The sequence below is a fragment of the Rhinopithecus roxellana genome, chromosome 18 (genome assembly GCF_007565055.1).
Source record: "Rhinopithecus roxellana isolate Shanxi Qingling chromosome 18, ASM756505v1, whole genome shotgun sequence".
NCBI classification, from domain to species: domain Eukaryota; kingdom Metazoa; phylum Chordata; class Mammalia; order Primates; family Cercopithecidae; genus Rhinopithecus; species Rhinopithecus roxellana.
The window spans coordinates 63913610-63936819 of NC_044566.1; the positions used below are offsets into that span (position 1 = coordinate 63913610).

Below are 23210 nucleotides of genomic sequence, written 5' to 3' on the forward strand. Positions count from 1 at the left end.
CCCCATACCTTTCTGGTACTTTTCATTATTTTTCAACTTTGTGATCAGTTTCTGTCATTTCATGCTTCTTTCTAGGATCATCTTCCTTTAGCCTGTAGGACTTTAAGCATTTTCTGTAGAGCTTGTCTTCTGGTAATTAATTTTCTCAAATTTTGTCTGAAAAAAATTTTTATTTTATTTTATTTTATTATTATTATTATTTTTTATTTAAGACGGAGTCTTGCTCTGTTGCCCAGGCTGCAGTGCAGTGGTGTGGTCTCAGCTCACTGCAACCTTCACCTCCCAGGTTCAAGCTATTCTCCTGCCTCAGTCTCCTGAGTAGTTGGGATTACAGGTGCCTGCCACCACGCCCGGCTAACATTTGTATTTTTTAGTAGAGACGGGGTTTCACCATGTTGGCAAGGCTGGTCTTGAACTCCTAACTTCAGGCGATCCACCCTCCTCGGCCTCCCAAAGTGCTGTACTCACGAGCACATTGCTTATACTTCTTCTCTATCCTCACTCTCAGACCTAAGTGATCTCATTCAGTTGCATGGTTTTAAGTCCGACGTGTACATAGACGGATCCCACATCTCTACCTGTAGCCTTCACCTCTTCTGTGACCTCCAGACTTTAAAGAGTAACTGCATTCTTTGTATCTCAAATTGAATGCTTAAGAGACAAACTTAACATGGCTAAACCACATCTACTTATTCCCCCCAAATCTATTCCTATCTTACTAAAAAGACAACACTAGCCACTCCGTTCCTTAGCCATAAATTTTGGCATCATCTTTTCCTTTCTTCCCCTCACAATCCACATCCAATCCATTAGTAAGTCTCAGCTCCGCCTCCAAATATATGCTGAATCTGACCAATTCTCACAATTTCTATTGCTAAAAACCTGGTCTCAATTGCTTTCATCTCTTACCCAGGTTACTGCTAGTAGTTTCCACTCTTCCCTTCCATCCCACTTGCCCACTTCATCTTCATGGCAACCAGTGTGATGACTGGTTTCCAAAGGTTAAATGAAAGCACTTAACTCACCTCCCTTGCATGAAACCTTCTAGCAGCTGTTCTATAGTAACTAGGATAAGATCCACACTGTCTTTATAAGGCTGTACATGCTCTGAACCCTGCCTACCTTTTGGATCTCATCTCCTTTCCCTTTCCTGCCTATGTAGCACACCACCCACATTGCTGGATCCCAAACCCTCTCACTCACTGTCACTGTACCTCAATCACCCTGTGACACATCCGGATCATTCATTTTTCAGCGTGCGGCACGTGCTGCTGCTCCTGCTCAGAACCCTGCTTTCTTCTCAACATTCTAATGTTAATACCAAGGCCACCTCTTAGAGTCCCTCCTCTATAATCACTACCTATTGCATTACTCCATTTTGTTCTCTTAACTGTAATTAACAATATCTAGAGTCCTTTAAAAACATATTTTCTGGCCGGGCATGGTGACTCACACCTGTAATCCCAGCTTTGGGAGGCCAAGGTGGGTGGAACGAGGTCAAGAGTTCAAGACCAGCCTGGCCAACATGGTGAAACCCCATCTGACTAAAAATACAACAATTAACCAGGTGTGGTGGTGCGTGCCTGTAATCCCAGCAACTCGGGAGGCTGAGGCAGGAGCATCGCTTGAAACCAGGAGGTGGAGGTTGCAGTGAGCTGACATCGTGCCACTGCACTCCTGCCTGGGCAATAGAGTGAGATTCCATCTCAAAAAAACCCCAAACAAACAAAATATATTTTCCATCTTCCCCATCAGAATTTAAGCTTCTTGAGGGCAAGGTATAGTTTTCACTACTGTATCCCCCAAATCTTAATTAATTCTCTGCACATACTGGATGTTTAGTGTATTTGTTGGATGTCTCATCCATTAGAGTATAACCTACTTTGGGAGCAAGGAATGTGGTCTAGTTTTGGTTTTCCTCCCTCCCATCTAAGACTAGCATGCACATTGCAGAGACAATGGTAAGTAAGATTGAGGGGTCTATTCTCTTTGGTATAGTGTTAAGAGATAAGCCACTTCTTCTGACTTCCTCATCCTTATAGTTCCTCTGGAGACTCTAGACCAGCCAAACACATTGCTAAAGAAAAATGCAGGCAGTCATGCCCCCCACCCCACTAAGTCACAAATGAGAAAAGCAATCTTAGAGTTGTTACTGCTCTGTGCTTTTGGTGCACACCCCCGGGCTGAGGTAGAACGGAACTTCTGAAAAGAGCACTAGGGTTATGGTTTGGTATTTAATCCCATTACCCTTTATACTGCTTCTAAAACATAATTTTTTAATAGTGTTTCTAATCCCCACGAGGCAAAGCTTCCAAAGAATTTCCAAACTCCAAGCAATTTAAGTATGAATAGAAATTGTGCTATGTCCACAGAGCGTTTTTCAAGTTGCAAGCCATGAAATCAATGTAGTGACTTCACTACTAGCACTTTGTTTGAATGAAACTATAGAAAATATTAGCATGTACTGCAATAATAAGAGTAAATTTTTATGACTACATACACATATATGTACTAGGTTGTGTTATAAATTTATTTCTTCCTGTGTGCCAATGTTTTCAAAAAGCTAAGGAAGTCACTGGCCTAAAGTATTAGTTTTACCTGTTTTTATTCCTTAAAAGAAAAAACAACTTAAATGCATACTTACAGAATAGAATACACTTATTTAAAGTTTTGACAGTGAAAAAAAATTACAGGTTAGATATTTAATCCAAGGTTTAACATGAGGATGGTCTCATAGGGCAATTTCTTTCCTTTAATAAATAATATATTAAAGTGAATATTATTCTGGAAGCAAATCATCTCCTAATTCTTCATCAGCAAAATCATCCTCATCGATCCTTTTTTTGGCTGCAGTTTTTGGTCTTTCTATTTGAGGGCCAAGCGGGTCCACATAGGAGGCATCTAGGTTTCAAAAGAGATTGTCATGTTAGAGTTATATGAACAAACAAAACAAAACAAATGTGAAACCAGTCAGGCTCATAATCAAAACGAATAACTCAGAGTGAACAGAAATGGTCTCCCAAGTCATTTTACATTTTATCTGTAAATATCAATTTCTTAAGAATCCCAGCGACACCTTTTGGCCATCTCACCAGTCTTCTTCAGACCTGCTATGTGTGGAGGAACTGGGTGGGGAGCACTTGCCTATTTCTTTGTTACTGCTACTTTCATAAGGTTCATTTGTCCCAGGTAAAGCTCTGAGTCTGGCACTTAGTCGTTCACCTTTACTACTGGCACTATAGTTCTGGCCACTATCTGAAAACACAAAAATAAAAATGCATTTGTTTAATATGTTGAGAAAACATAAAACTACATTATGCATCTTAAAGCATACTTATTTGCCAAGAAACAAGCAGGTTGTTTCATTTGGGAGCCAGCTTCTTAGGGATGTAATTCTTGTTTTCTGAAATTTAAAAGAAATACCTTGTGGGAATCTGTAATATAGATAAAACATCACTTAAGAGTAGTCTGTACATGTATTCTTTCAAATGTGTGCTTAGTTATAGGTTTCAATTTTATGGAAGATCTTAAGAGAAAGTAAGAGATCACCCTGACTAGTATAATCTAGCAAAGAACAAAGCACCTGAAGAAGGAACAAATGGGAAGTCACAAGCTCAGATCAACCTCCTGTCATGGCTGGAGAGGGGCCCTAAAACCACATCACATGAAAAACAGCAGAGGAGGCTAGGTAAACTTAACCTAGTGGGCAGAGAACCTAGACCACACAAGCACTTTCTTCAAACATTTGAAGCGTGTTCATAGAGAAGAGGATTAGACTTCCCCTGTATAGCAGGATAGATTTTGGCTTGATATAATGACGAACCTAAAAAAGAATTATAATTGCCCAAATAGGCAATGGCTGCCTTAGGGAAAAATGTAGTATGTATCACTGAGGATTTTCAGATACAGCTGAACACTAACATGAGTAGGAAATGCTATAGTACTTTTTAACCAGAAATTTCTGTAGTATTTTCTAGAAGAACTACTCCTCTAACCCCACAGTTTTCCTTTCTTCCCCTTAGAATTCCTACAGTGATATTTTTTCTATTATGTAAGCCTCACTTTTAATGAGAGTAGTCCACTGATAAACACACTGACCATTTCTTTTTTGAATATACTTTGTATTTGAGTTTACTGATAATGTCTCTGGAAATAAACCAGAACAAGACGGTCTTGAAAATCCCCACCTTTTAAGATCGGCCAACTGACCCAAAATAGTAAGTCCTCGCTAAGGTTCTTATCCAAAACTTTACCATCGCCCTTACCACTGATGTCACCGGAAAATAAAACGCTTCAGTGTATTGAATATGTCTACACACTTCAGTATATTTTAAATTATTCTGTCCCTCTCTATTTTTTGTTTTTTTGTTTTTTTTTGTTTTTTTTTGTTTTTTTTTGAGAAGGAGTCTCGCTCGCTCTGTCGCCCAAGCTGGAGTGCAGTGGCCGGATCTCAGCTCACTGCAAGCTCCGCCTCCCGGGTTCACGCCATTCTCCTGCCTCAGCCTCCCGAGTAGCTGGGACTACAGGCGCCCGCCACCTCGCCCGGCTAGTTTTTTGTATTTTTCAGTAGAGACGGGGTTTCACCATGTTAGCCAGGATGGTCTCGATCTCCTGACCTTGTGATCCACCCGCCTCGGCCTCCCAAAGTGCTGGGATTACAGGCTTGAGCCACCGCGCCTGGCTTCCTCTCTATTTTTTGTTAAAACAAAAGTTAATTTTTTCCATGCAGAAATGTATATGGGTGTCTGTTAAACTGCCTGAGCGAGCTCAGATCAATAAAGTTTGAAAAACATTGCTCTAGGGATATTTCTTTTACTTTGCTTTTTTTTCCTGAATAATGTATACCCTACCTGTCTCCAAGAAAGGTTTAAGATAAGCCACCAAATATATACATAATAACCATACAGCGATCTTTTAAAAGATGAATGAGTATGTGAGAAGAAAAGTTTGGGTGAGAAACGTAAAACAAAGTTGGGAGGGAGTGGTCCAAACAGGCCTTCTTGCCTTAGGGTTTGCAGTCAAGGAAGGGCACGGGCCCGCACAGTTCTTTGACTCATGGGTACAGAAGATATGACAACCAATGTCTCCACAAAAATGTAGGTGTTCCCATTACAGAGATAAGATGGAAATGCCTCACAGAACTGCTCACTGAGGAATACTGTGGAATGTCAGAAACACACCCTCATTAATAAATACAACAACGTTACTTCACTTTTTATATAGATGTAAATTACCAACAAAACCCTGATAGCTCCCTCAGGCACCCCAAACCCTTCTGAAATCCAAATCCAAATTCCTAGCCTGAAAGATTCAAATTTTGTGGAAAAAGCAAACCTTTAAAAAGTAAAATTTGGGGCCAGGTGTGGTGGTTCACGCCTGTAATCCCAGCACTTTGGGAGGCCGAGGTGGACGGATCATGAAGTCAGGAGTTCGAGACCAGCCTGATCAACATGGTGAAACCCCGTCTCTACTAAAAATACAAAAATTAGTCGGGCATGGTGGCACACGCCTGTAATCCCAGCTACTCAGGAGGCTGAGGGAGAAGAATCACTTGAGCCTGGGAGGCAGAGGCTGCAGTGAGCTGAGATCGTGCCACTGCACTCCAGCCTGGGCTACAGAGCGAGATTCTGTCTCAATAAATAAATAAATAAATAAAAATAAAATAAAGTGCTTATATAAAAAAATAAAACTTGGCTGGGCAGAGTGGCATGCACCTATTATCCTAGCTGCTTGTGGGATGAGGTGGGAGGATCACCTGAGCCCAGGTGTTCCATGCTGCAATGAGCTATGACAGTACCACTGCACTCAGTCTGGGTGATACAGCGAGAACCCATCTCTAAAATAAATAAATAAATAATAAAACCTGACCTCATTTGAAAAATTTCAGTTGTCCAGTTGAAAAACTATAAATGCAATTTTTGAAAGTTTTATTATGAGGACTAGTGTGGGTAATATTGTGAATACTGTGGTTTCATCATTTTCAACTAACTTTCATGGAGTAATAATGTCAAATGATCTTTTTTTTTTTTTGAGACGGAGTCTCGCTCTGTTGCCCAGGCTGGAGTGCAGTGGCCGGATCTCAGCTCACTGCAAGCTCCGTCTCCCGGGTTTACGCCATTCTCCTGCCTCAGCCTCCTGAGTAGCTGGGACTACAGGCGCCTGCCACCTCGCCCGGCTAGTTTTTTTTTGTATTTTTTAGTAGAGACGGGGTTTCACCGTGTTAGCCAGGATGTTCTCGATCTCCTGACCTCGTGATCCGCCCGTCTCGGCCTCCCAAAGTGCTGGGATTACAGGCTTGAGCCACGGCGCCCGGCCCAAATGATCTTTAACAAAGGTACCAAGGCTACACACTGGGGCAAAAACAGTCTCTTTAACAAGTGGTGGTAGGAAAACTGGCTATTTCTATGCAAAATAATGACATCAGATCCTTACCTCACACCATAAGCAAAAATTTAACTCAACATACATTCAGTAGTTAAATGTAAGATCTGAAATTATAAAACTCCTAGAAGAAAACATAGTGGAAAACTGACATGACAGTAGATTTGGCAATGATTTTTTGGATATGGTATCAAAAGCACACACAAGAAAAGCAAACATAGGCAAATGGTACTACGTTAAACTTAACAACTCCTGTGCAGCAAAGGAAACAACCAACTGGGTGAACAGGCAACCTATAATATTTGCATACTATATATCCGATAAGCGCTTATCCAAAATACATTAAATATCCAAAATACATAAATAATTAAAACTAAATCAATCTAAAAATTGGGATCTGAATAGACATTTCTCCAAAGAAGATATACAAATGGCCAACAGGTATATGAAAAGCATATGGTCAACATCACTATTCACCAGGGAACTGCAAACCAAAACCACAGTGACACACAGCCTCACACCAGTTAGGATGACTACTATTACACACATACACACAAATACCAAAAAACCATAGAAACTAACAAGTGTTGGTAAGAATGTGGAAAAATTGTATCTCTCATGCATCCTTGAAGGAAGTGTAAAATGGTGCAGCCACTATGAAACACAATGGAGGTTCCTCAAAAAAAAACACAACAACAACAACAACAACAACAACAAATAGAAATAGTGGTAGTATACGATCTAGCAAATCCCACTTGCGAGTATTTAGCCAAAATAAATGAGAAGAGGATTTCAGTGTCTTCACATCCACATTCACTGCAGTATTATTCACAATAGCCAAAAGATGGAAGCAACCTAATTGTCCATTGATAAATGAATGAATTTTTAAAATGTGGCATATACATACAATGAAATATTATTAACCTTCAAAAACAAGGAAATCCTGTCACACACTACAACATGGTTGAACTATGAGGACTTTATGCTAAGAGAAATAAGCCAGTCACAAAAAGACAAATACTGCATAATTCTACTTACATGAGGTATCCAATGTAGCCAAACTCTTAGAAAGTAGAATGGTGGTTGCCAGGAGAGGGGAAAGGGTGAAGAGGGAAGTTGTTCATTGGATACAGAGTTTTAATTTTGCAAGACGAAAAATTTCTAGAGCTCTGTTGCACAACAATGTGCATGTAGCTAATACTCTGTATCGTACACTTAAAAATGGGTAAGATGGTAAGTCTTAAGGGTTTCTGACCATCATAAAAAAGGATTTAAAATTTTGCATACCTTTATATTCAACAATTCCACTTTAAAAAATGTTTATTAAGAAAATAAAAAAAAATTTTTGGCTGGGCATGGTGGCTCATGCTTGTAATCCCAGCACTTTGGGAGTCTGGGGGGGTGCATCACTTGAGGCCAGGAGTTTGAGACCAGCCTGACCAACATGGCGAAACCCCATCTCTACTAAAAATACAAAAATTAGTCAGGCATGGTGGCACATGCCTGTAATCCCAACTACTTGGGAGACTGAGGCACAAGAATTTCTTGAACTTGGGAGGTGGAGGTTGCAATGAGCCAAGATCACACCACTGCACTCCAGCCTGGGCAATTGAACGAGACTCTGTCTCAAAAAAAAGAGAAAAAGAAAATCATAAAAATATTTGATGAGAGGAAGATGTGCATGATATCATGGGAAATGATGGAAACAGAGTACAAGTACACACACATATTCATCTCTGGGTATGTGATTTTGATAACTTTAGTTTCTTCTTCTTCCTATCATTATTATTTTATTTTATTCTGGAGATAGGATCTTGCTATGTTACCCAGGCTGGAGTGCAGTGGCTATTTACAGGAACAATCAGTACACTGCAGCTCTTGGTCCCATGATCCTCCCACTTCAGCCTCACAAGTAGAGTGCACCACTGTAAATGGCCCTGTTAATTATTTCTGTAATTTAGTTACCAATTATTTTTGTCTGGCAGTTTTCATCTTCCACAATAAATAGTATCCATTTTGGGGGCAGTATTTTAATCTCAAAAAATTTTATCTGAATCTATTCAGTCCTAGAGTTCAGACATCTGTAGTCTCACTTTTAAAATATATTCTTTATCTGATAATTACAATATTTGTAGTCTTTGAAGACTGGACTCTATAGTTTCTGTTGTTGCTTACTCTTAGTGGCTTATTTCCTCATGCGTGCCTACTTTTTCTTAACTGTAGGTTCTTATTCTTTGAAACTTAAAGTAAATTCCTTCAAGGAGGATTTAAGTTTATTTCTTGTAGGCATCTTGTAGCCTCACCAACTCCAGTCCACTTGAAACCAAGTTTTTAGCTCGGTGTTCTTCAGAACACACAGATATAACATGTACTCCAGCTCCAAAACTATGTGAGTGAAGGCTTATAGTTAGGAATTATCAAAAGAGCTCTTCTTGTTTTCTACATTAGAACCAAGGTGAAAATCCATCATCTGTAAGGTGGCCTCTTTTCTTTTCTTTTTGAGACGGAGTTTCGCTCTTGTTGCCCAGGCTGGAGTGCAACGGCATGATCTCGGCTCACTGCAACCTCCGCATCCCGAGTTCAAGCGATTCTCCTGCCTCAGCCTCTCGAGTAGCTGCGATTACAGGCATGCGCCACCATGCCTGGCTAATTTTTTTTTTTTTGTATTTTTAGCAGAAACGGGGTTTCACCATGTTAGCCAGGCTGGTCTCAACTCCTGACCACAGGTGATCCGCCTGCCTCGGCCTCCCAAAGTGCTGGGATTACAGGCATGAACCACCGTGCCAGGCCAGGGTGGCCTCTTTTCTACTTGGCCTACTGAAAGTATTGCCAGTGAGAAGTCCCAGCTCTGTGACAGGGACTCTTTGATCTGACCTCTGCTCTGGCCTTTTTGAGGCCCCAGGCCCTATCTCTCGGTCCCCGTGAGTGTCTATAATCCGAGGCTCTCGATCATGAGGGATTAGCTAGGCAAATGCCAGTTCCTGCACTTGCTTTACTCTTTTGGATTTAAACTTTCTAGACCTTTTTGGCCTCCAAAGAATTTCCTTCTTTCCTTCCAACTCGGTCATGCATTTTTAAAGGCTTTTTTCATTTTGTTTTCTTTTTTCCTCCTCCTTCTTCTTTTCTTTTCTTTAACATTCAACATAACACTTTTAGGAGAGCTATACTTGGAGTTTTCCTGAATATTTAGACTATCTTACCATCAGACATAGATGTCTGTAATAATTTTATAGTCAGTAGAAACACGCAAAAATGTCATTTAAAAGGCTAAGTCTAACCCCTTTATTTTTCAGATGAGAAAAGAGGCGTAGGATAGTGAAGCGAAGTGACTTGTTCAAGAGTGCATAGTTAGTGACAAGATCAGCACCAAAACACAGCCTTCCTGCCAGCCTGGTCCTTGCCTGTTAGACAAATAGTGCCTCTTTAGCAAACGATCCGTGTAAAGTGTGGCACCTGGACCTCATTCATATTCAGATTCCAAGCATATGCTATTCCCAGCTCAGCAGTTTGGCTTGCCCCACAAAATGTGGCTGTCTTAATAATGTCAGTTAAGCATTTAAAGGAAACTCACAATCTCTTTTCACCACCCTGTATTTTAGACCCTTCTGCTGGCCCCAGAACAACCTGACCCCCTCCTTGCCTTATTAAGCAAGTCTGCAAAAACATATTAACACATTTCTACTCGGTGGCCCTCTACATTCTGACTTGACCAATGTTTTTACAAGGCAATGCATACTAAGAAGATGACCTATTTGTAACATTTTAGAGTGATGTAGTTTTAAAATATGAAGGTGTTTTTTTTTTTGTAAGAAAGTGACTTTTAAGCCGGGTGTGGTGGCCTGAGCCTGTAATCTCAGCTACTCAGGAGGCTGAGGCAGGAGGAGAATTTGAGGCCAGGAGTTCAAGAAAGTGAGTCTTATAAAAGGGTCTATTCACAGAATAAATTAAGTAAGGTTAAGGGGCTAACTACATAAACTTTGGTGAAAATTTCTCTCCAAATAAAAATGAATTGTTTCCAAGGAAAGGCAGTCTTTACTCATTTAGAAGGAATATGGTTATGAGTATGAAAATAATTTATAGCAGTAATAAACTTAAGATAGAAAAAATACAGAGAAGATGAAAAGCAATGCCCTTCATTTTTGCTAATTTTCTAAACAGGTTATGGCAGAGATTTTTATCATACTTCAATGATTTTGTGAAACTGAGTACATAGTACATTTACATAAGTAGTGAAAATAAGAAAAAATGTATCAATTTCTTTATCTTTAACACCACCGATGCTATTTTAAATTCTGATGAGTGTTAACTGTGCTCCTGCTCAGTACCTTATGCTGTTCACACCCAGCAGAGGCAAAAGGAGACGCAGCCACTGTCTTCAGGAACTTTACAGTCTGTGGGTGACTTTTACCTTAAGCATTCACTATAAATAATTTCCATGATGTCATACCTATAACATGTTTTAAAGATCCAATAAAAGTACCTGCCTTGCCTGCATTTTTCTTATTTTATTGATTTCTGTATGAACATTATTTTGTTTAGAGAAAAGTAAAAAAGAAACTACATTGTGTGATTATTATTAGTCACTGCACTCCAGCTGCAAATAAGATTGTCTCTCGGAAGGTATATCATCTCTTAAAGCTGTTATGTTAAGTGATCTAAGTCTATGGAGCGTCCAACGGCAACAGCATCCCCCTTAAAGATGAGCCAAGGAAGCTCGATGTGGGATATCACCGCAGTGGGGAAAAAGGGGCCTGTAATAACTGCTGCAGGGCGACACAACTGTGGAGAGCATAATTCAACTGGGAATTATTTCCAGTTGAACATTTAGTTTATTCCCAATGTTTCTACTGTAAATAATGTGATCAATATGTATGTACATAATTATTTCTTTAAAGTAAGTTCCTATCAAAGGGTATGGGCATTTTAATTAATTAATTAATTTTTTGAGATGGAATCTTGTTCTGTCTCCCAGGCTGGAATGCAGTGGCGCAATCTCCGCTCACTGCGACCTCCACCTCCCGGGTTCAAATGATTCGCCTGCTTCAGCCTCCTGAGTAGCTGGAACTACAAGTATGTGCCACCACACCCTGCTAATTTTTGTATTTTTAGCAGAGACAGGGTCTCACCATGTTGGTTAGGCTGGTCTCGAACTCCTGACTTTAAGTGATCTGCCTGCCTTAGCCTCCCACAGTGCTGGGCTTACAGGCATAAGCCACCGCACCCGGCTGCGTATGGGCATTTTAAAGGGCTTGATGAATATTTCCAAACATTCCCAGCAGAGTGTGCCACTTAGAACTCTCCCCAGCAGAATTTAGTTAATAAAGAGTGCTCATCTCATCTCATCCTTGCTATCCTTAGGAATTACCTTTTAAAAAAATTCATTGCTAATTTTATAGGTTAGTTTGTGCTGGTAGCAAGCCCTAACCCTGTCATAAACAGGCCTGAAAGAAACTGGCCATAAACAGGATTTCTGCAGCAATGTGACATGTTCGTGATGACTATCGCACACACTGCTAGAAGCTGTTGGTTTACTGGAGCAGGGCAAGGAAAACCTGGCCCCCGCCCTGAGCAGAAAACTGCTCAAACCACAAACAATAGCAGGAGCGGCCTGTGCTTTAACATGTTTTTGCTGCAGATAATCAGCCAGGGCCTGTTTCTCTGCTCCTTGCTACAAATGCTGTTTCCTATAAGGAATGCTTTTAGCTAATCTATAACCTATAGAAGCAATGCTTAGCACTGGTTTACTGTCAATAATATGTGGGTCAGACTCTGTTCGTGGCTCTCAGCTGTGAAGGCTGTCAGCCCCCTGATCCCACTCTGAACTCTATTTCTGTGTCTGAGTCTTTAATTCCTCCAGTGCTGCTGGGTTAGGGTCTCCATGACCGAGCTGGTCTTGGCAAGTCTGCATTGTTTTAGTTACTGGTGAGGCTGTATATTTTACCACCATGTGTGAGAGAATAGTTTATATCCTCTTCTCTACCTCCCTGCAACTCATTCACTTCTTAAATCATTAGAGTCTGACTTTTGCCTGTAACAGTGCACTGAGACTGCTTTCTTTAGGGCTATCAACACTATCTCAGTTGAAAAATCTAATGGCCTTCTGTAGTCTTTAAGGCCCAATTAATCAATACATATGTAATAATTTTTCAACATTCCCCTTCCCTTAAGCTAGCAAGTCTATCAATTGCCCCATTGGTTTCTTATTTTTTGAAAGTACTATCTAAAATGAAACTTCCTAAAAATTTCTGCCCATTTCCTTGAATGTGTGATGAATATAGTGGTTCCAACTTTTTCAAATCTCTTCTTAAATAACTCTCTTTTGGTGTGCTATAAATTGACTTCATTATCCATTAGACACTTTGTAAAAGTTTTTTTTTTTTTTTTTTTTTTTTTGAGACGGAGTCTCGCTCTGTCACCCAGGCTGGAGTGCTGTGGCCGGATCTCAGCTCACTGCAAGCTCCGCCTCCCGGGTTCACGCCATTCTCCTGTCTCAGCCTCCCGGGTAGCTGGGACTACAGGCGCCGCCACGTAGCCCGGCTAGTTTTTTGTAGTTTTTAGTAGAGACGGGGTTTCACCGTGTTAGCCAGGATGGTCTCGATCTCCTGACCTCGTGATCCGCCCGTCTCGGCCTCCCAGAGTGCTGGGATTACAGGCTTGAGCCACCGCGCCCGGCCTTGTAAAAGTTTTTTATCTGTTTCTTCTACTTTTAAGAAGATGATACTCAATTTAGCCTCTATTAAGAAGCAATAATTAAGATCTATTTTCACTCCTTAAGTATGAGGAAATGTTTGTTTATATCTAGAAATACTGAAGAGCATCAGACAATCCCTTTGGGACCTTTAGCAGGACTTTACTGTCCAGTTTACTTGGGTGCTCTGTAATCTGACTTGGCAATGACCTATCCTCTTATTACCAGGAAGCTGGTCTTCCTTTGCTTCTGTCCGTTTCCAAAGTTAAGAGGCACTGCACCACAGCTAGGGATCCAAAGTGCTCTCCCAACCCACAGTCCAAGAAAGTAACGACCTCATCAGCTCAGATGACATAATACTCAGATAATTTTACATAGATTGGACCTAGCCTTACTCTGAGAATTTCAGCTCATTCTTACATTGTTACAGCTGCAATTCTGTTTGATTTCACCCCTCACCCCCTACTTCTATTGATCCAGTTACATGATTACCCAACAAAACCTAACAGGAATATACTAAAATTGTAAAAATGAACCCCGATAGCTACTGTATAGGCAATACTCAAGTGAGGAGAGGGAGACTGTGGAGGGACTCAGTGAAGATGTAAGCAAAGGAGGTAACATTATATATTTGTTATATGTGGCAACTTAAATACTTAACACCTAGCATATAAAGAGGATATGAGAGGTGAAGCTGGAAGAATGTTGGTATTTACTGAGTACTTATTATGGATAGAAAACGTGAGAAATGCTTATCTGTTGATAAGACAGCAGAAAGGTAGGAAGGGAAAGAGGGTAAAAAAGAACTCATAAAATGTGTGTCTGTATGTATGTGCACACACATGTATATATAAAATACATGTGTATATATTTTACAGATAGGGTATATGCTTGCATACATGTGTGTATGCGCATATATGTATGTATGTGCATATATATTTTGTAAAAGTTTTAGATTAAATTTCCTGTGCTTTTTGTAACTTGCCTCTGAAGGCAATTACAAAAAAGGAATTTCACGAATGTTTTGATTAACAGCAGCATTACTGGAGTAAATATTCAGCTTTCCAAATTGGTAACTTCAAGAACCAACATTTAGTTTTATTTATAAGCACTAGTATTTTTGTTTAAAAAAAAATTAAACTCAACAGTGAGACAGGGGACACTTGGTTACACTGCATGGATAAACATGACCCTCTCTTGTTAGGGAGGAAACTGAGGCTCTCACACTCAGAGGTCACACACTGGCAGTGGTGAGAACATGGGCGCTGGCAGAGCAGTGGACGCTGGTATTCCAGGCCCCGTCCATGCACTCCCTTTGTCAGACGGGAGTCACAGTAGCCATGCTCACCCTTGCACGTGCTTGCCCTTATCAGGAGTTTCTCTAAGAGCTTTCCACACCAGCCCATTTCCTCCTCTCAGCAACCCTATCAGGAAGGTTCTGTTTTCAGTCTCATTTGACTGATGAGGAAACGGTGACAAAGAGATTTAAGTAACTTGTTCACATAAGATGTGGTGAGTTCAGGAAGGGGGTCCATGGATGTTGAATGAATGCCAGGAATGGGGATTAATGGCAAGGACCGAAAACTTAGGGCAACAAGCTAAAGGCAAGAGGAAAGGAGCATGTTCTGCTGAAGACACAAAGTCTCATCATACGCTCTGTGATGTGTGTTGACATAGTAAGGTGCGTGAGTTGTAAACAACTAAGGTGGTTTTAAGAGAAGAAGTTCACGGATACAGACGCTTCCTGTTCAAGCTGTATACCAGGGTGAAATGGCTTCAAGCAGTGCTTTGATCAAAAGGATAATTCCCATGCCCCACCTGTCATTACCAAAAATATTCATGGAGATTTTGGCTTAGAGCAGGGATTAGCAAACTACAGTGTGTAGGCCAAATCTGGCCCACCTTGTTTTTGTCTATCCAGCAAGCTGATGATTTGTACATTTTGAAATGGTTAGGCACTTTTACACTGTTGGTGGGACTGTAAACTAGTTCAACCATCGTGGAAGACAGTGTGGCGATTCCTCAAGGATTTAGAACTAGAAATACCATTTGACCCAGCCATCCCATTAACATACCCAAAGGATTATATAAGTCATGCTGCCATAAAGACACATGCACACGTATGTTTACTGCGGCACTATTCACAATAGCAAAGACTCGGAACCAACCCAAATGTCCATCAGTGACAGACTCGATTAAGAAAATGTGGCACATATATACCATGGAATACTATGCAGCCATAAAAAAGGATGAGTTCATGTCCTTTGTAGGGACATGGATACAGCAGGAAACCATCATTCTCAGCAAACTATCGCCAAGAACAGAAAACCAAACACTGCATGTTCTCACTCATAGATGGGAATTGAACAATGAGAACGCTTGGACACAGGAAGGGGAACATCACACACCAGGGCCTGTTGTGGGGTGGAGGGAGGGATAGCATTAGGAGATATACCTAATGTAAATGATGAGTTAATGGGTGCAGCACACCAACATGGCACATGCATACATATGTAACAAACCTGCACGTTGTGCACATGTACCCTAGAACATAAAGTATAATAAAAAAAAAAGAAAAAAAAAGAAAATGGTTAGGAAGAAAAGCAAATAACATTTTGTGACATATAAAACTTATATAACATTCTAACTTCAGTGCCAATAATTAAGTTTTATAGAACACTATCACATTTATTCACTTATACACTGTGTACAGCTGCTTTCAATACACAACAGCACAGTGGAATATTCTCGGCAAATGACACTTGGCCTGCAAGCCTAAACTATTTACTATCTGGCCCTTTAGAGAAAAAGTCTGCATACCCCAAATTACTAAGAATTACTGTATCAGAACACAGGGGACACACTGGCAAATTACACCAGCTGGGTATACTGGCATAGGCAAACTTCTTCTGAAACTGTAACACTGAGACTACTTTGGTGCTCTGATGCTGTTCACTATCTTCTAATACTTATTATTCATGTAGATTCCTTTGTGGTACATACCGTATACAAAGTAGGCTGGATACTTGGGTATCCTGCAAAACTATGGTCTAGATTTATGGAGTGAAGAGACATGCAAGTTGGGACTGAGGCTGACAGGCATGATCCTTAGAGAAATGACAGCACCCACCCCCCAGTCTCTCAAGACTCCCTCCCCGCATAGATGCCCAGCAATTCCTCCTGTAATTGGCTGAGTTGTGTCAGTCTGTCCTCTACATTTAGGCCTATGCACCTCCTCAGAGCGTACGCTCCTCGTCTCATTCTCCCTGGTGGGCACTGAGCATGACTTGTTCATTCTCGGCTTGTGACACCATCAAGGCCCAGCAAAACTGTGGAAAGGTGTTAATTAGCCACGTTCAACCTTGGACTAGAATATTAAAATATAACTTCAGTTTGTTTTTTAAATAAAATATGTTTACCATGTACTTTATAAAAGGTACCATGAAGTGAATTTCTGTTCACTGAGTCTTATCCTGATTTTCATTATAAAATTATTTTCAGTCTAAAATTGATAAGATTTTCATTGGAAAAGTTTATATCCAAGACATAAAAATCAAACTAAAAATGCAGCAAGCCATTAAAAATCACACAGGGTAAACCAAAAAGCACTTCAAAAATGAAAGCTTAGTAACACCATACTCAAAATACATCATAAAATGTCACTATCATACAAAAATAGAAAATGCCATCCACGATCATTAAAAAGTCAGGAAACAACAGGTGTTGGAGAGGATGTGGAGAAACAGGAACACTTTTACACTGTTGGTGGGACTGTAAACTAGTTCAACCATCGTGGAAGACAGTGTGGCGATTCCTCAAGGCTCTAGAACTAGAAATACCATTTGACCCAGCCATCCCATTACTGGGTATATACCCAAAGGATTATAAGTCATGCTGCTATAAAGACACATGCACACGTATGTTTATTGCGGCACTATTCACAACAGCAAAGACTTGGAACCAACCCAAATGTCCATCAATGACAGACTGGATTAAGAAAATGTGGCACATATACACCATGGAATACTATGCAGCCATAAAAAAAGATGAGTTCGTGTCCTTTGTAGGGACATGGATGAAGCTGGAAAACATCATTCTCAGCAAACTATCGCAAGGACAGAAAACCAAACACTGCATGTTCTCACTCATAGGTGGGAAGTGAACAATGAGAACACTTGGACACAGGAAGGGGAACATCACACATCCAGGCCTGTCGTTGGGTGGGGGGACGGGGGAGGGATAGCATTAGGAGATATACCCAATGTAAATGACGAGTTAATGGGTGCAGCACACCAACATGGCACATGTAGACATATGTAACAAACCTGCATGTTGTGCACATGTACCCTAGAACTTAAAAGTATAATAATAATAAAAAAAAGAAAATGCCGCCCAAGAAGGAATTCTTGTGTCTTGAGGACAGCTACATGTGAGAAGCAGATGTGTTCTGTCAATTTCTCGACCTTTAACAAAATTCAACCACAACAACAGGCAGAATATAGTTACTCCCCTCATCAGTTTATCTGCAGAGAATATAAATACTGTCAACTATCAAGACTTTGAAATAAAAAGGAAGGAGAAAGGGAGAGAAGCCTCATAGCCTGGGTTCATTCCGACTTCACAGCCAGGGCCAGCCTTGGAGTGTGGCCTGTGCTGAGAACTGGAGAAGGGGGACAGAAAACACAATTCCTGCAAAAGTGTCAGGGTAGAACCAGCTCAGCCACAGAAAGCAACATTCAAACTGGGCTCCAGGATGAAATGAAAAAGTCTGGGATGATGTATAACTCAAGATGTCAGAAAATAAGGAACGAAAAGGCAAATGATGGGGGAAAGCACCCTAGGAAGGGACTGATGAGTGATTTCAATTTGTGCCAGAAGAACCTAGTAACATGCAATCCTGCTTGTAAAATTCCATGAGCGCACAGAGTTTGTATGCCGAAAGTCCCTCATGTGAGAATAACGCTTATTTGTGCACTAGAACTGACTATTTGTGTTGGACTGAAATGGACTAGGATAAAGGACAATGGATGAAAAAAGAAACAGCAGCAGTGGGAGGCCAGGACCAGAAGGGGACTCTTCGACAGGGAGGCCCCTCTTTTCCTGCACACAGGCTACCAGATCTGGGGTGGTCCTACCTCTCTTCACTGTCAGTCCCTTGTTTCCTGACTGTGGAGGGGTGGGTAAAGCCCTCTCTGTGCTCTGATGCCTGCATGACTGAAAGAAGGCTATGGGAAAGGTCACAGGGAGGCTGGGCAATTCTCCGTGTCAAAGGATCTGGACCTGTGGTGGCCTGAGGCACACTGATGAATCTCTTTCCGAGAGGCAGCTGTCAGTCTTCCTGGGGTTACTTTCTCGGGGGTAGGACCCTGGACACTGTCCCCTGGGCTCTAGGGAAGCACCACACCATTCAGCAGTTTTTCGGGCGTGCTATCACATCTCATTAGAAGGTCCTGATGTGTCTGAGGCAGATTTTCAAAGTGATGACATCTGGGAAACTAAGGTTTAAGTTAAGGGGAGAGATTTTATAAACTTACGAATTACCAGGGAAGGCTCAGAGAACTTAACATAAGTTTGTTGATGTTTAGAAGGAACTGGTTGGTTATTCTGAACTTACGATTTTCAGAGAGAAATGCAGAATCCTAAGGGGATGGTGAATCTGGCCCTAGAATTTTAATACTTAATACTTCCTTAGGGGTTACTTAAGACAATTATTCCTTAAAGGGACAGTTATTTCCAAGAGAGCTCATATCATGTACTTCCTGCTTCCTAAGAGCAAGGATGAACAAGTTCCTGCTTCCTAAGAGCAAGGATGAATGAACAAGCAGCACTGTGCTAGTCTGGGGAGCTGTCTAGAGTTGCTTTTGACTGCTGCACAATGCCTAGTCTGTGGACTTCTTGGCTGTTAAGAACATTTTTGGTACACATCCATGATCCCTCATTTACAATTCCAAATTCCAAAGAGCTCTGAAAGCCAACTTTTCAGGTGGCAATACATAAACTTCCTGGGTATAGAACGTGACTTGATTTGAGGCTATTTATAGTCTTTATTTATCCTCAGTGTGAATATTCATGGTTCACTGAATTAGTATGTCTGAGGTGCTCTCCTTGGGTAGTATGTGATACGTGGCTAATACATCATCTTGCTTGCTAAACTCCAAAAGTTTCTGAATTTCACAACACACCTGGCCCCAGCGGTTTTGGGAAAGGAGCTGTGGGCTTATGGCTGTCTCTGGTTTAAGAAGAACTGCTGGGCCAGATCTCTCTGACTAAATCCAACTCCAGATAGTCACACAGATCCATTAAAGTGGAGTGTGTGAGATATCTGGGGCTAGGGAAGAGCAAGGAGACAGGAGTATCCACCAGGACCATGGTGGCTAAAGAAGTGGAAGTGGCTACTCTTTGATGTGACAGACTGCCTTTGCTACTCTTGAGACTTGGGCTCAATGCTGCTTTTACTGATTTCTCCAGCTCTGGGAAATGGCTCCTGAAGGTAAACAGGCAAGCACCATGAGGTTTAGCTGGAGACGCTGGACTGATTCTTGGGGAATCAAGTGGCTGGCTAGAACCCGATGCCACTTATGCCTGTAACTGCCTACTAAGTTATAAACTGAATTTGACTGCAGTTGGGATGAAGACTCCTTGCATTTCAAAGCACAGCTCTGAATTCAACAAGTCTTCGTCCCAACTGCAGTTTCTATCCCTAGGAAGATTTGAAAACTCATGTACATTTCTCTACCATGGCAGCATCCGCAGCACCATTAGAAGCTGTGCGTCTTTCCAACTAGATTCTAACTTCTTTGAGCGTGGGGACCACGTCTTAATTGTTCCCATGTCCTTGGCTCTTAGCGCAGTGTTTGGCACATAGCATGCATCCAATAAACACTGTGAATGGATGAAAGGCCTGCCTAATTAAGAGCTACATTTGTCTTTGTCCTGACTCCTACATCACAAACAGATACGACAGAATGCAGCTGGATGGTGACATGGAGCTGGGTCATATATGCATGGGAGTGCTGAGTATGGATAGGAGAGAATGTAGGTGTATTTATAGACCCCAAATCGACATTTATTTTTAAAATTAGCTTCTTTAAAATCACCAAATTTCTACTAAGTTTAACTTACACTGCCTGCCTGAAGTAGAGAAAGAAGGTAGATTGTTGATGGGAAGAAGGGATGGAAAACTCAATAAAATGTCTTATTATGTAAAGATGTCACAAGGAGTAAAATAATTTTAGAGATGCAAAGAACTTCAGAAATCACCAAAAGCCTATAACATATATGTGGTTGGTCCAAAGACATATATACACGGTCACAATCAAGAGTGGGACTCACACTATGTCTCCTAATTCCTAGCTTGTCACTAATTCTACACTACAAGATTGAGGGCTGCCAGCATTCTATAAGACCATCCTACTTCTCATGGCACTTCCTTCAAAAGGAAATTTTAAAAACGTTTAACACGGCAAAACCTCCTAAGTATGCCCATCTATGATAATCTATCCAACCTGACAGATTAATAAATGAAAAACTTGTTTATTAATCAATTAGCAAAAACAAGCATGGTTATTTAAGAAAATCTGCTAGCATTTACAAATACTCATTTACATATCAGACTGCTTACCAAATTAATTAATGTGAGGTTTTACTGTGTATAAAACAAACCGACAGACACATAAGAATACTTTAGATTATTGTGAGATATTTCTAGAAGCCCACATACTAGAAATGTGGAAACCCAGTTTTTCAGGGAAAGAGAAAACACTTACCACCGCTAGCACTTCCTTCTCTTTTGCCACAGGAGCCCCCACTGCCATCTCTGCCTGACTTTATGCGCTAGAGCAATGAGAAGACAAGTTTAAAAGAGGTAGTGATATTCCTTCCAAGTTGAATATAGATTTTAAAATTAACATTACTACATAACCCTTGGGACTAACCCATCACACCTGAGAGTTGATTCTACAGAAAAAAAAAAACGCCTGAGTTGTTTTGTAAGTGGAGGGTTCAAGCCTTCCCCTCTAAGGCTCTTGAGAAAACTCGGGTAGCACTTTAATTCAAAAGTGCAGCGTAACCTTGGCTTGCACAAACAACTCAAAACCAAACAGTATTTTCTGGATGTGAATGTTCAGGGCTTAACCATGATCTTTAGTTTAAGGGAGAGATGGGTGAGGAGGGGAAGGGAATCTACAAAAGGGCCATTTCCTACTATACACAATGTTGTAGTCCTCATATACAATTTCCTGCTACACACAATGTTGTAGTCCTCATGTACAATTTCCTGCTACACACAATGTTGTAGTCCTCATGTACAATTTCCTGCTACACACAATGTTGTAGTCCTCATGTACAATTTCCTGCTACACACAATGTTGTAGTCCTCATGTACAATTTCCTGCTACACACAATGTTGTAGTCCTCATGTACAATTTCCTGCTACACACAATGTTGTAGTCCTCATGTACAATTTCCTGCTACACACAATGTTGTAGTCCTCATGTACAATTTCCTGCTACACACAATGTTGTAGTCCTCATGTACAATTTCCTGCTACACACAATGTTGTAGTCCTCATGTACAATTTCCTGCTACACACAATGTTGTAGTCCTCATGTACAATTTCCTGCTACACACAATGTTGTAGTCCTCATGTACAATTTCCTGCTACACACAATGTTGTAGTCCTCATGTACAATTTCCTGCTACACACAATGTTGTAGTCCTCATGTACAATTTCCTGCTACACACAATGTTGTAGTCCTCATGTACAATTTCCTGCTACACACAATGTTGTAGTCCTCATGTACAATTTCCTGCTACACACAATGTTGTAGTCCTCATGTACAATTTCCTGCTACACACAATGTTGTAGTCCTCATGTACAATTTCCTGCTATACACAATGTTGTAGTCCTCATGTACAATTTCCTGCTATACACAATGTTGTAGTCCTCATATACAATTTCCTGCTATATACAATGTTGTAGTCCTCATATACAATTTCCTGCTATATACAATGTTGTAGTCCTCATATACAATGGTTAGACCTGAACTATTTGAGGAAAAAAAAAAAAAAGAAAAGTAAGCTGAATTTTGAAATTCAATTTATAAAATAAAAGTATGATTAAAACCTCACAAAATACACCTAAGATCTATCCAAGAGTCTACTTTCCTAGATACAGACCTGCCTTCAAAGCCTAAGAAGCATGTCCACACTGTGGCATTGTTAGGTTTCTTTCTACATTTGATAGTTCTTTTGTGTTTTGCCTAAGTATTAGAATTTTTGTATTAACACTGAATCTGCCTCAAGTCACACTATCAAATTTTCATATGTATAATGGTTCATTTATACAGCTATAGGATGATTAGTGAACAGAGATAGATGGCTTTTTATATTTATAATTGAATTAAACTTCTGAACATAGGTGGACATTTTATTTAGATCTTCAATAACATAATAATATAAACATAATTTCGTATTTAATTCAAAGGACAAATTATTTAACTCCTTAACCCTGACAACTTCCCAAATATTTATAAATTATCAGGTCATGGATAAAGTTATTATCTGCGGTCTGCTAGGAAGAAAGAAATTCTTTTCAATAATTTAACTCATTTCTGTAAGATGAAATACTCTCTTAAAACTCAGGACTTCCAAATGTTACATAAACATATCCGATTTTTTTCCATTGAAAGGAAAAGCACTTCCCTTGAAATCCCATCTTTCTCCTTGCCTTCATAAACAAAAGAAAATCTTAAAAAGATGTAGCAAAGTAAGAATTTAAACATCGATAATCTGACTTTATTTCAAAACTTGATTTTCATCCATCCACAGATGGATCATCGCCAGCATATCAAAAAGACCTCTAAATGCTGAAAATAGGCCAGGTGCGGTGGCTCACGCCTGTAATCTCAGCACTTTGGGAAGCCGAGGAGGGTGGATCACCTGAGGTCAGGAGTTCAAGACCAGCCTGGTCAACATGGCAAAACCCGGTCTCTACTAAAAATACAAAAATTAGCCGGGTATGGTGGCAGGCACCTGTAATCCCAGCTACTCTGGAGGCTGAGGCAGAAGAATTGCTTGAACCTGGGAGGTGGGGGTTGCAGTGAGCCGAGATCACACCATTGTACACCAGACTGGGTGATGT

General features: G+C 40.5%; 1 protein-coding gene across 7 annotated transcripts in view; it reads right to left on the reverse strand.

Annotated features, from left to right (window-relative positions):
- Window positions 1-2516: 2516 nt before the first annotated feature.
- The window catches only part of IFT88 (intraflagellar transport 88), a 128426-nt gene continuing 107732 nt past the window's right edge, over window positions 2517-23210 (reverse strand). For 4 of the 7 annotated variants that reach the window (XM_010352976.2, XM_030922309.1, XM_030922311.1 and 1 more), the window contains 3 exons: window positions 20836-20902; window positions 3145-3255; window positions 2589-2901 (listed from right to left, as the gene is read on the reverse strand). In XM_010352976.2, coding sequence (XP_010351278.1) covers window positions 2780-2901; window positions 3145-3255; window positions 20836-20902 — 300 coding nt within the window. In that variant the 3' untranslated portion in view covers window positions 2589-2779. Of the gene's footprint in view, window positions 2902-3144; window positions 3256-20835; window positions 20903-23210 lie in introns of all 7 variants that reach the window. The other 3 variants (XM_030922308.1, XR_746746.2, XM_010352984.2) reach the window with 3 other exon arrangements.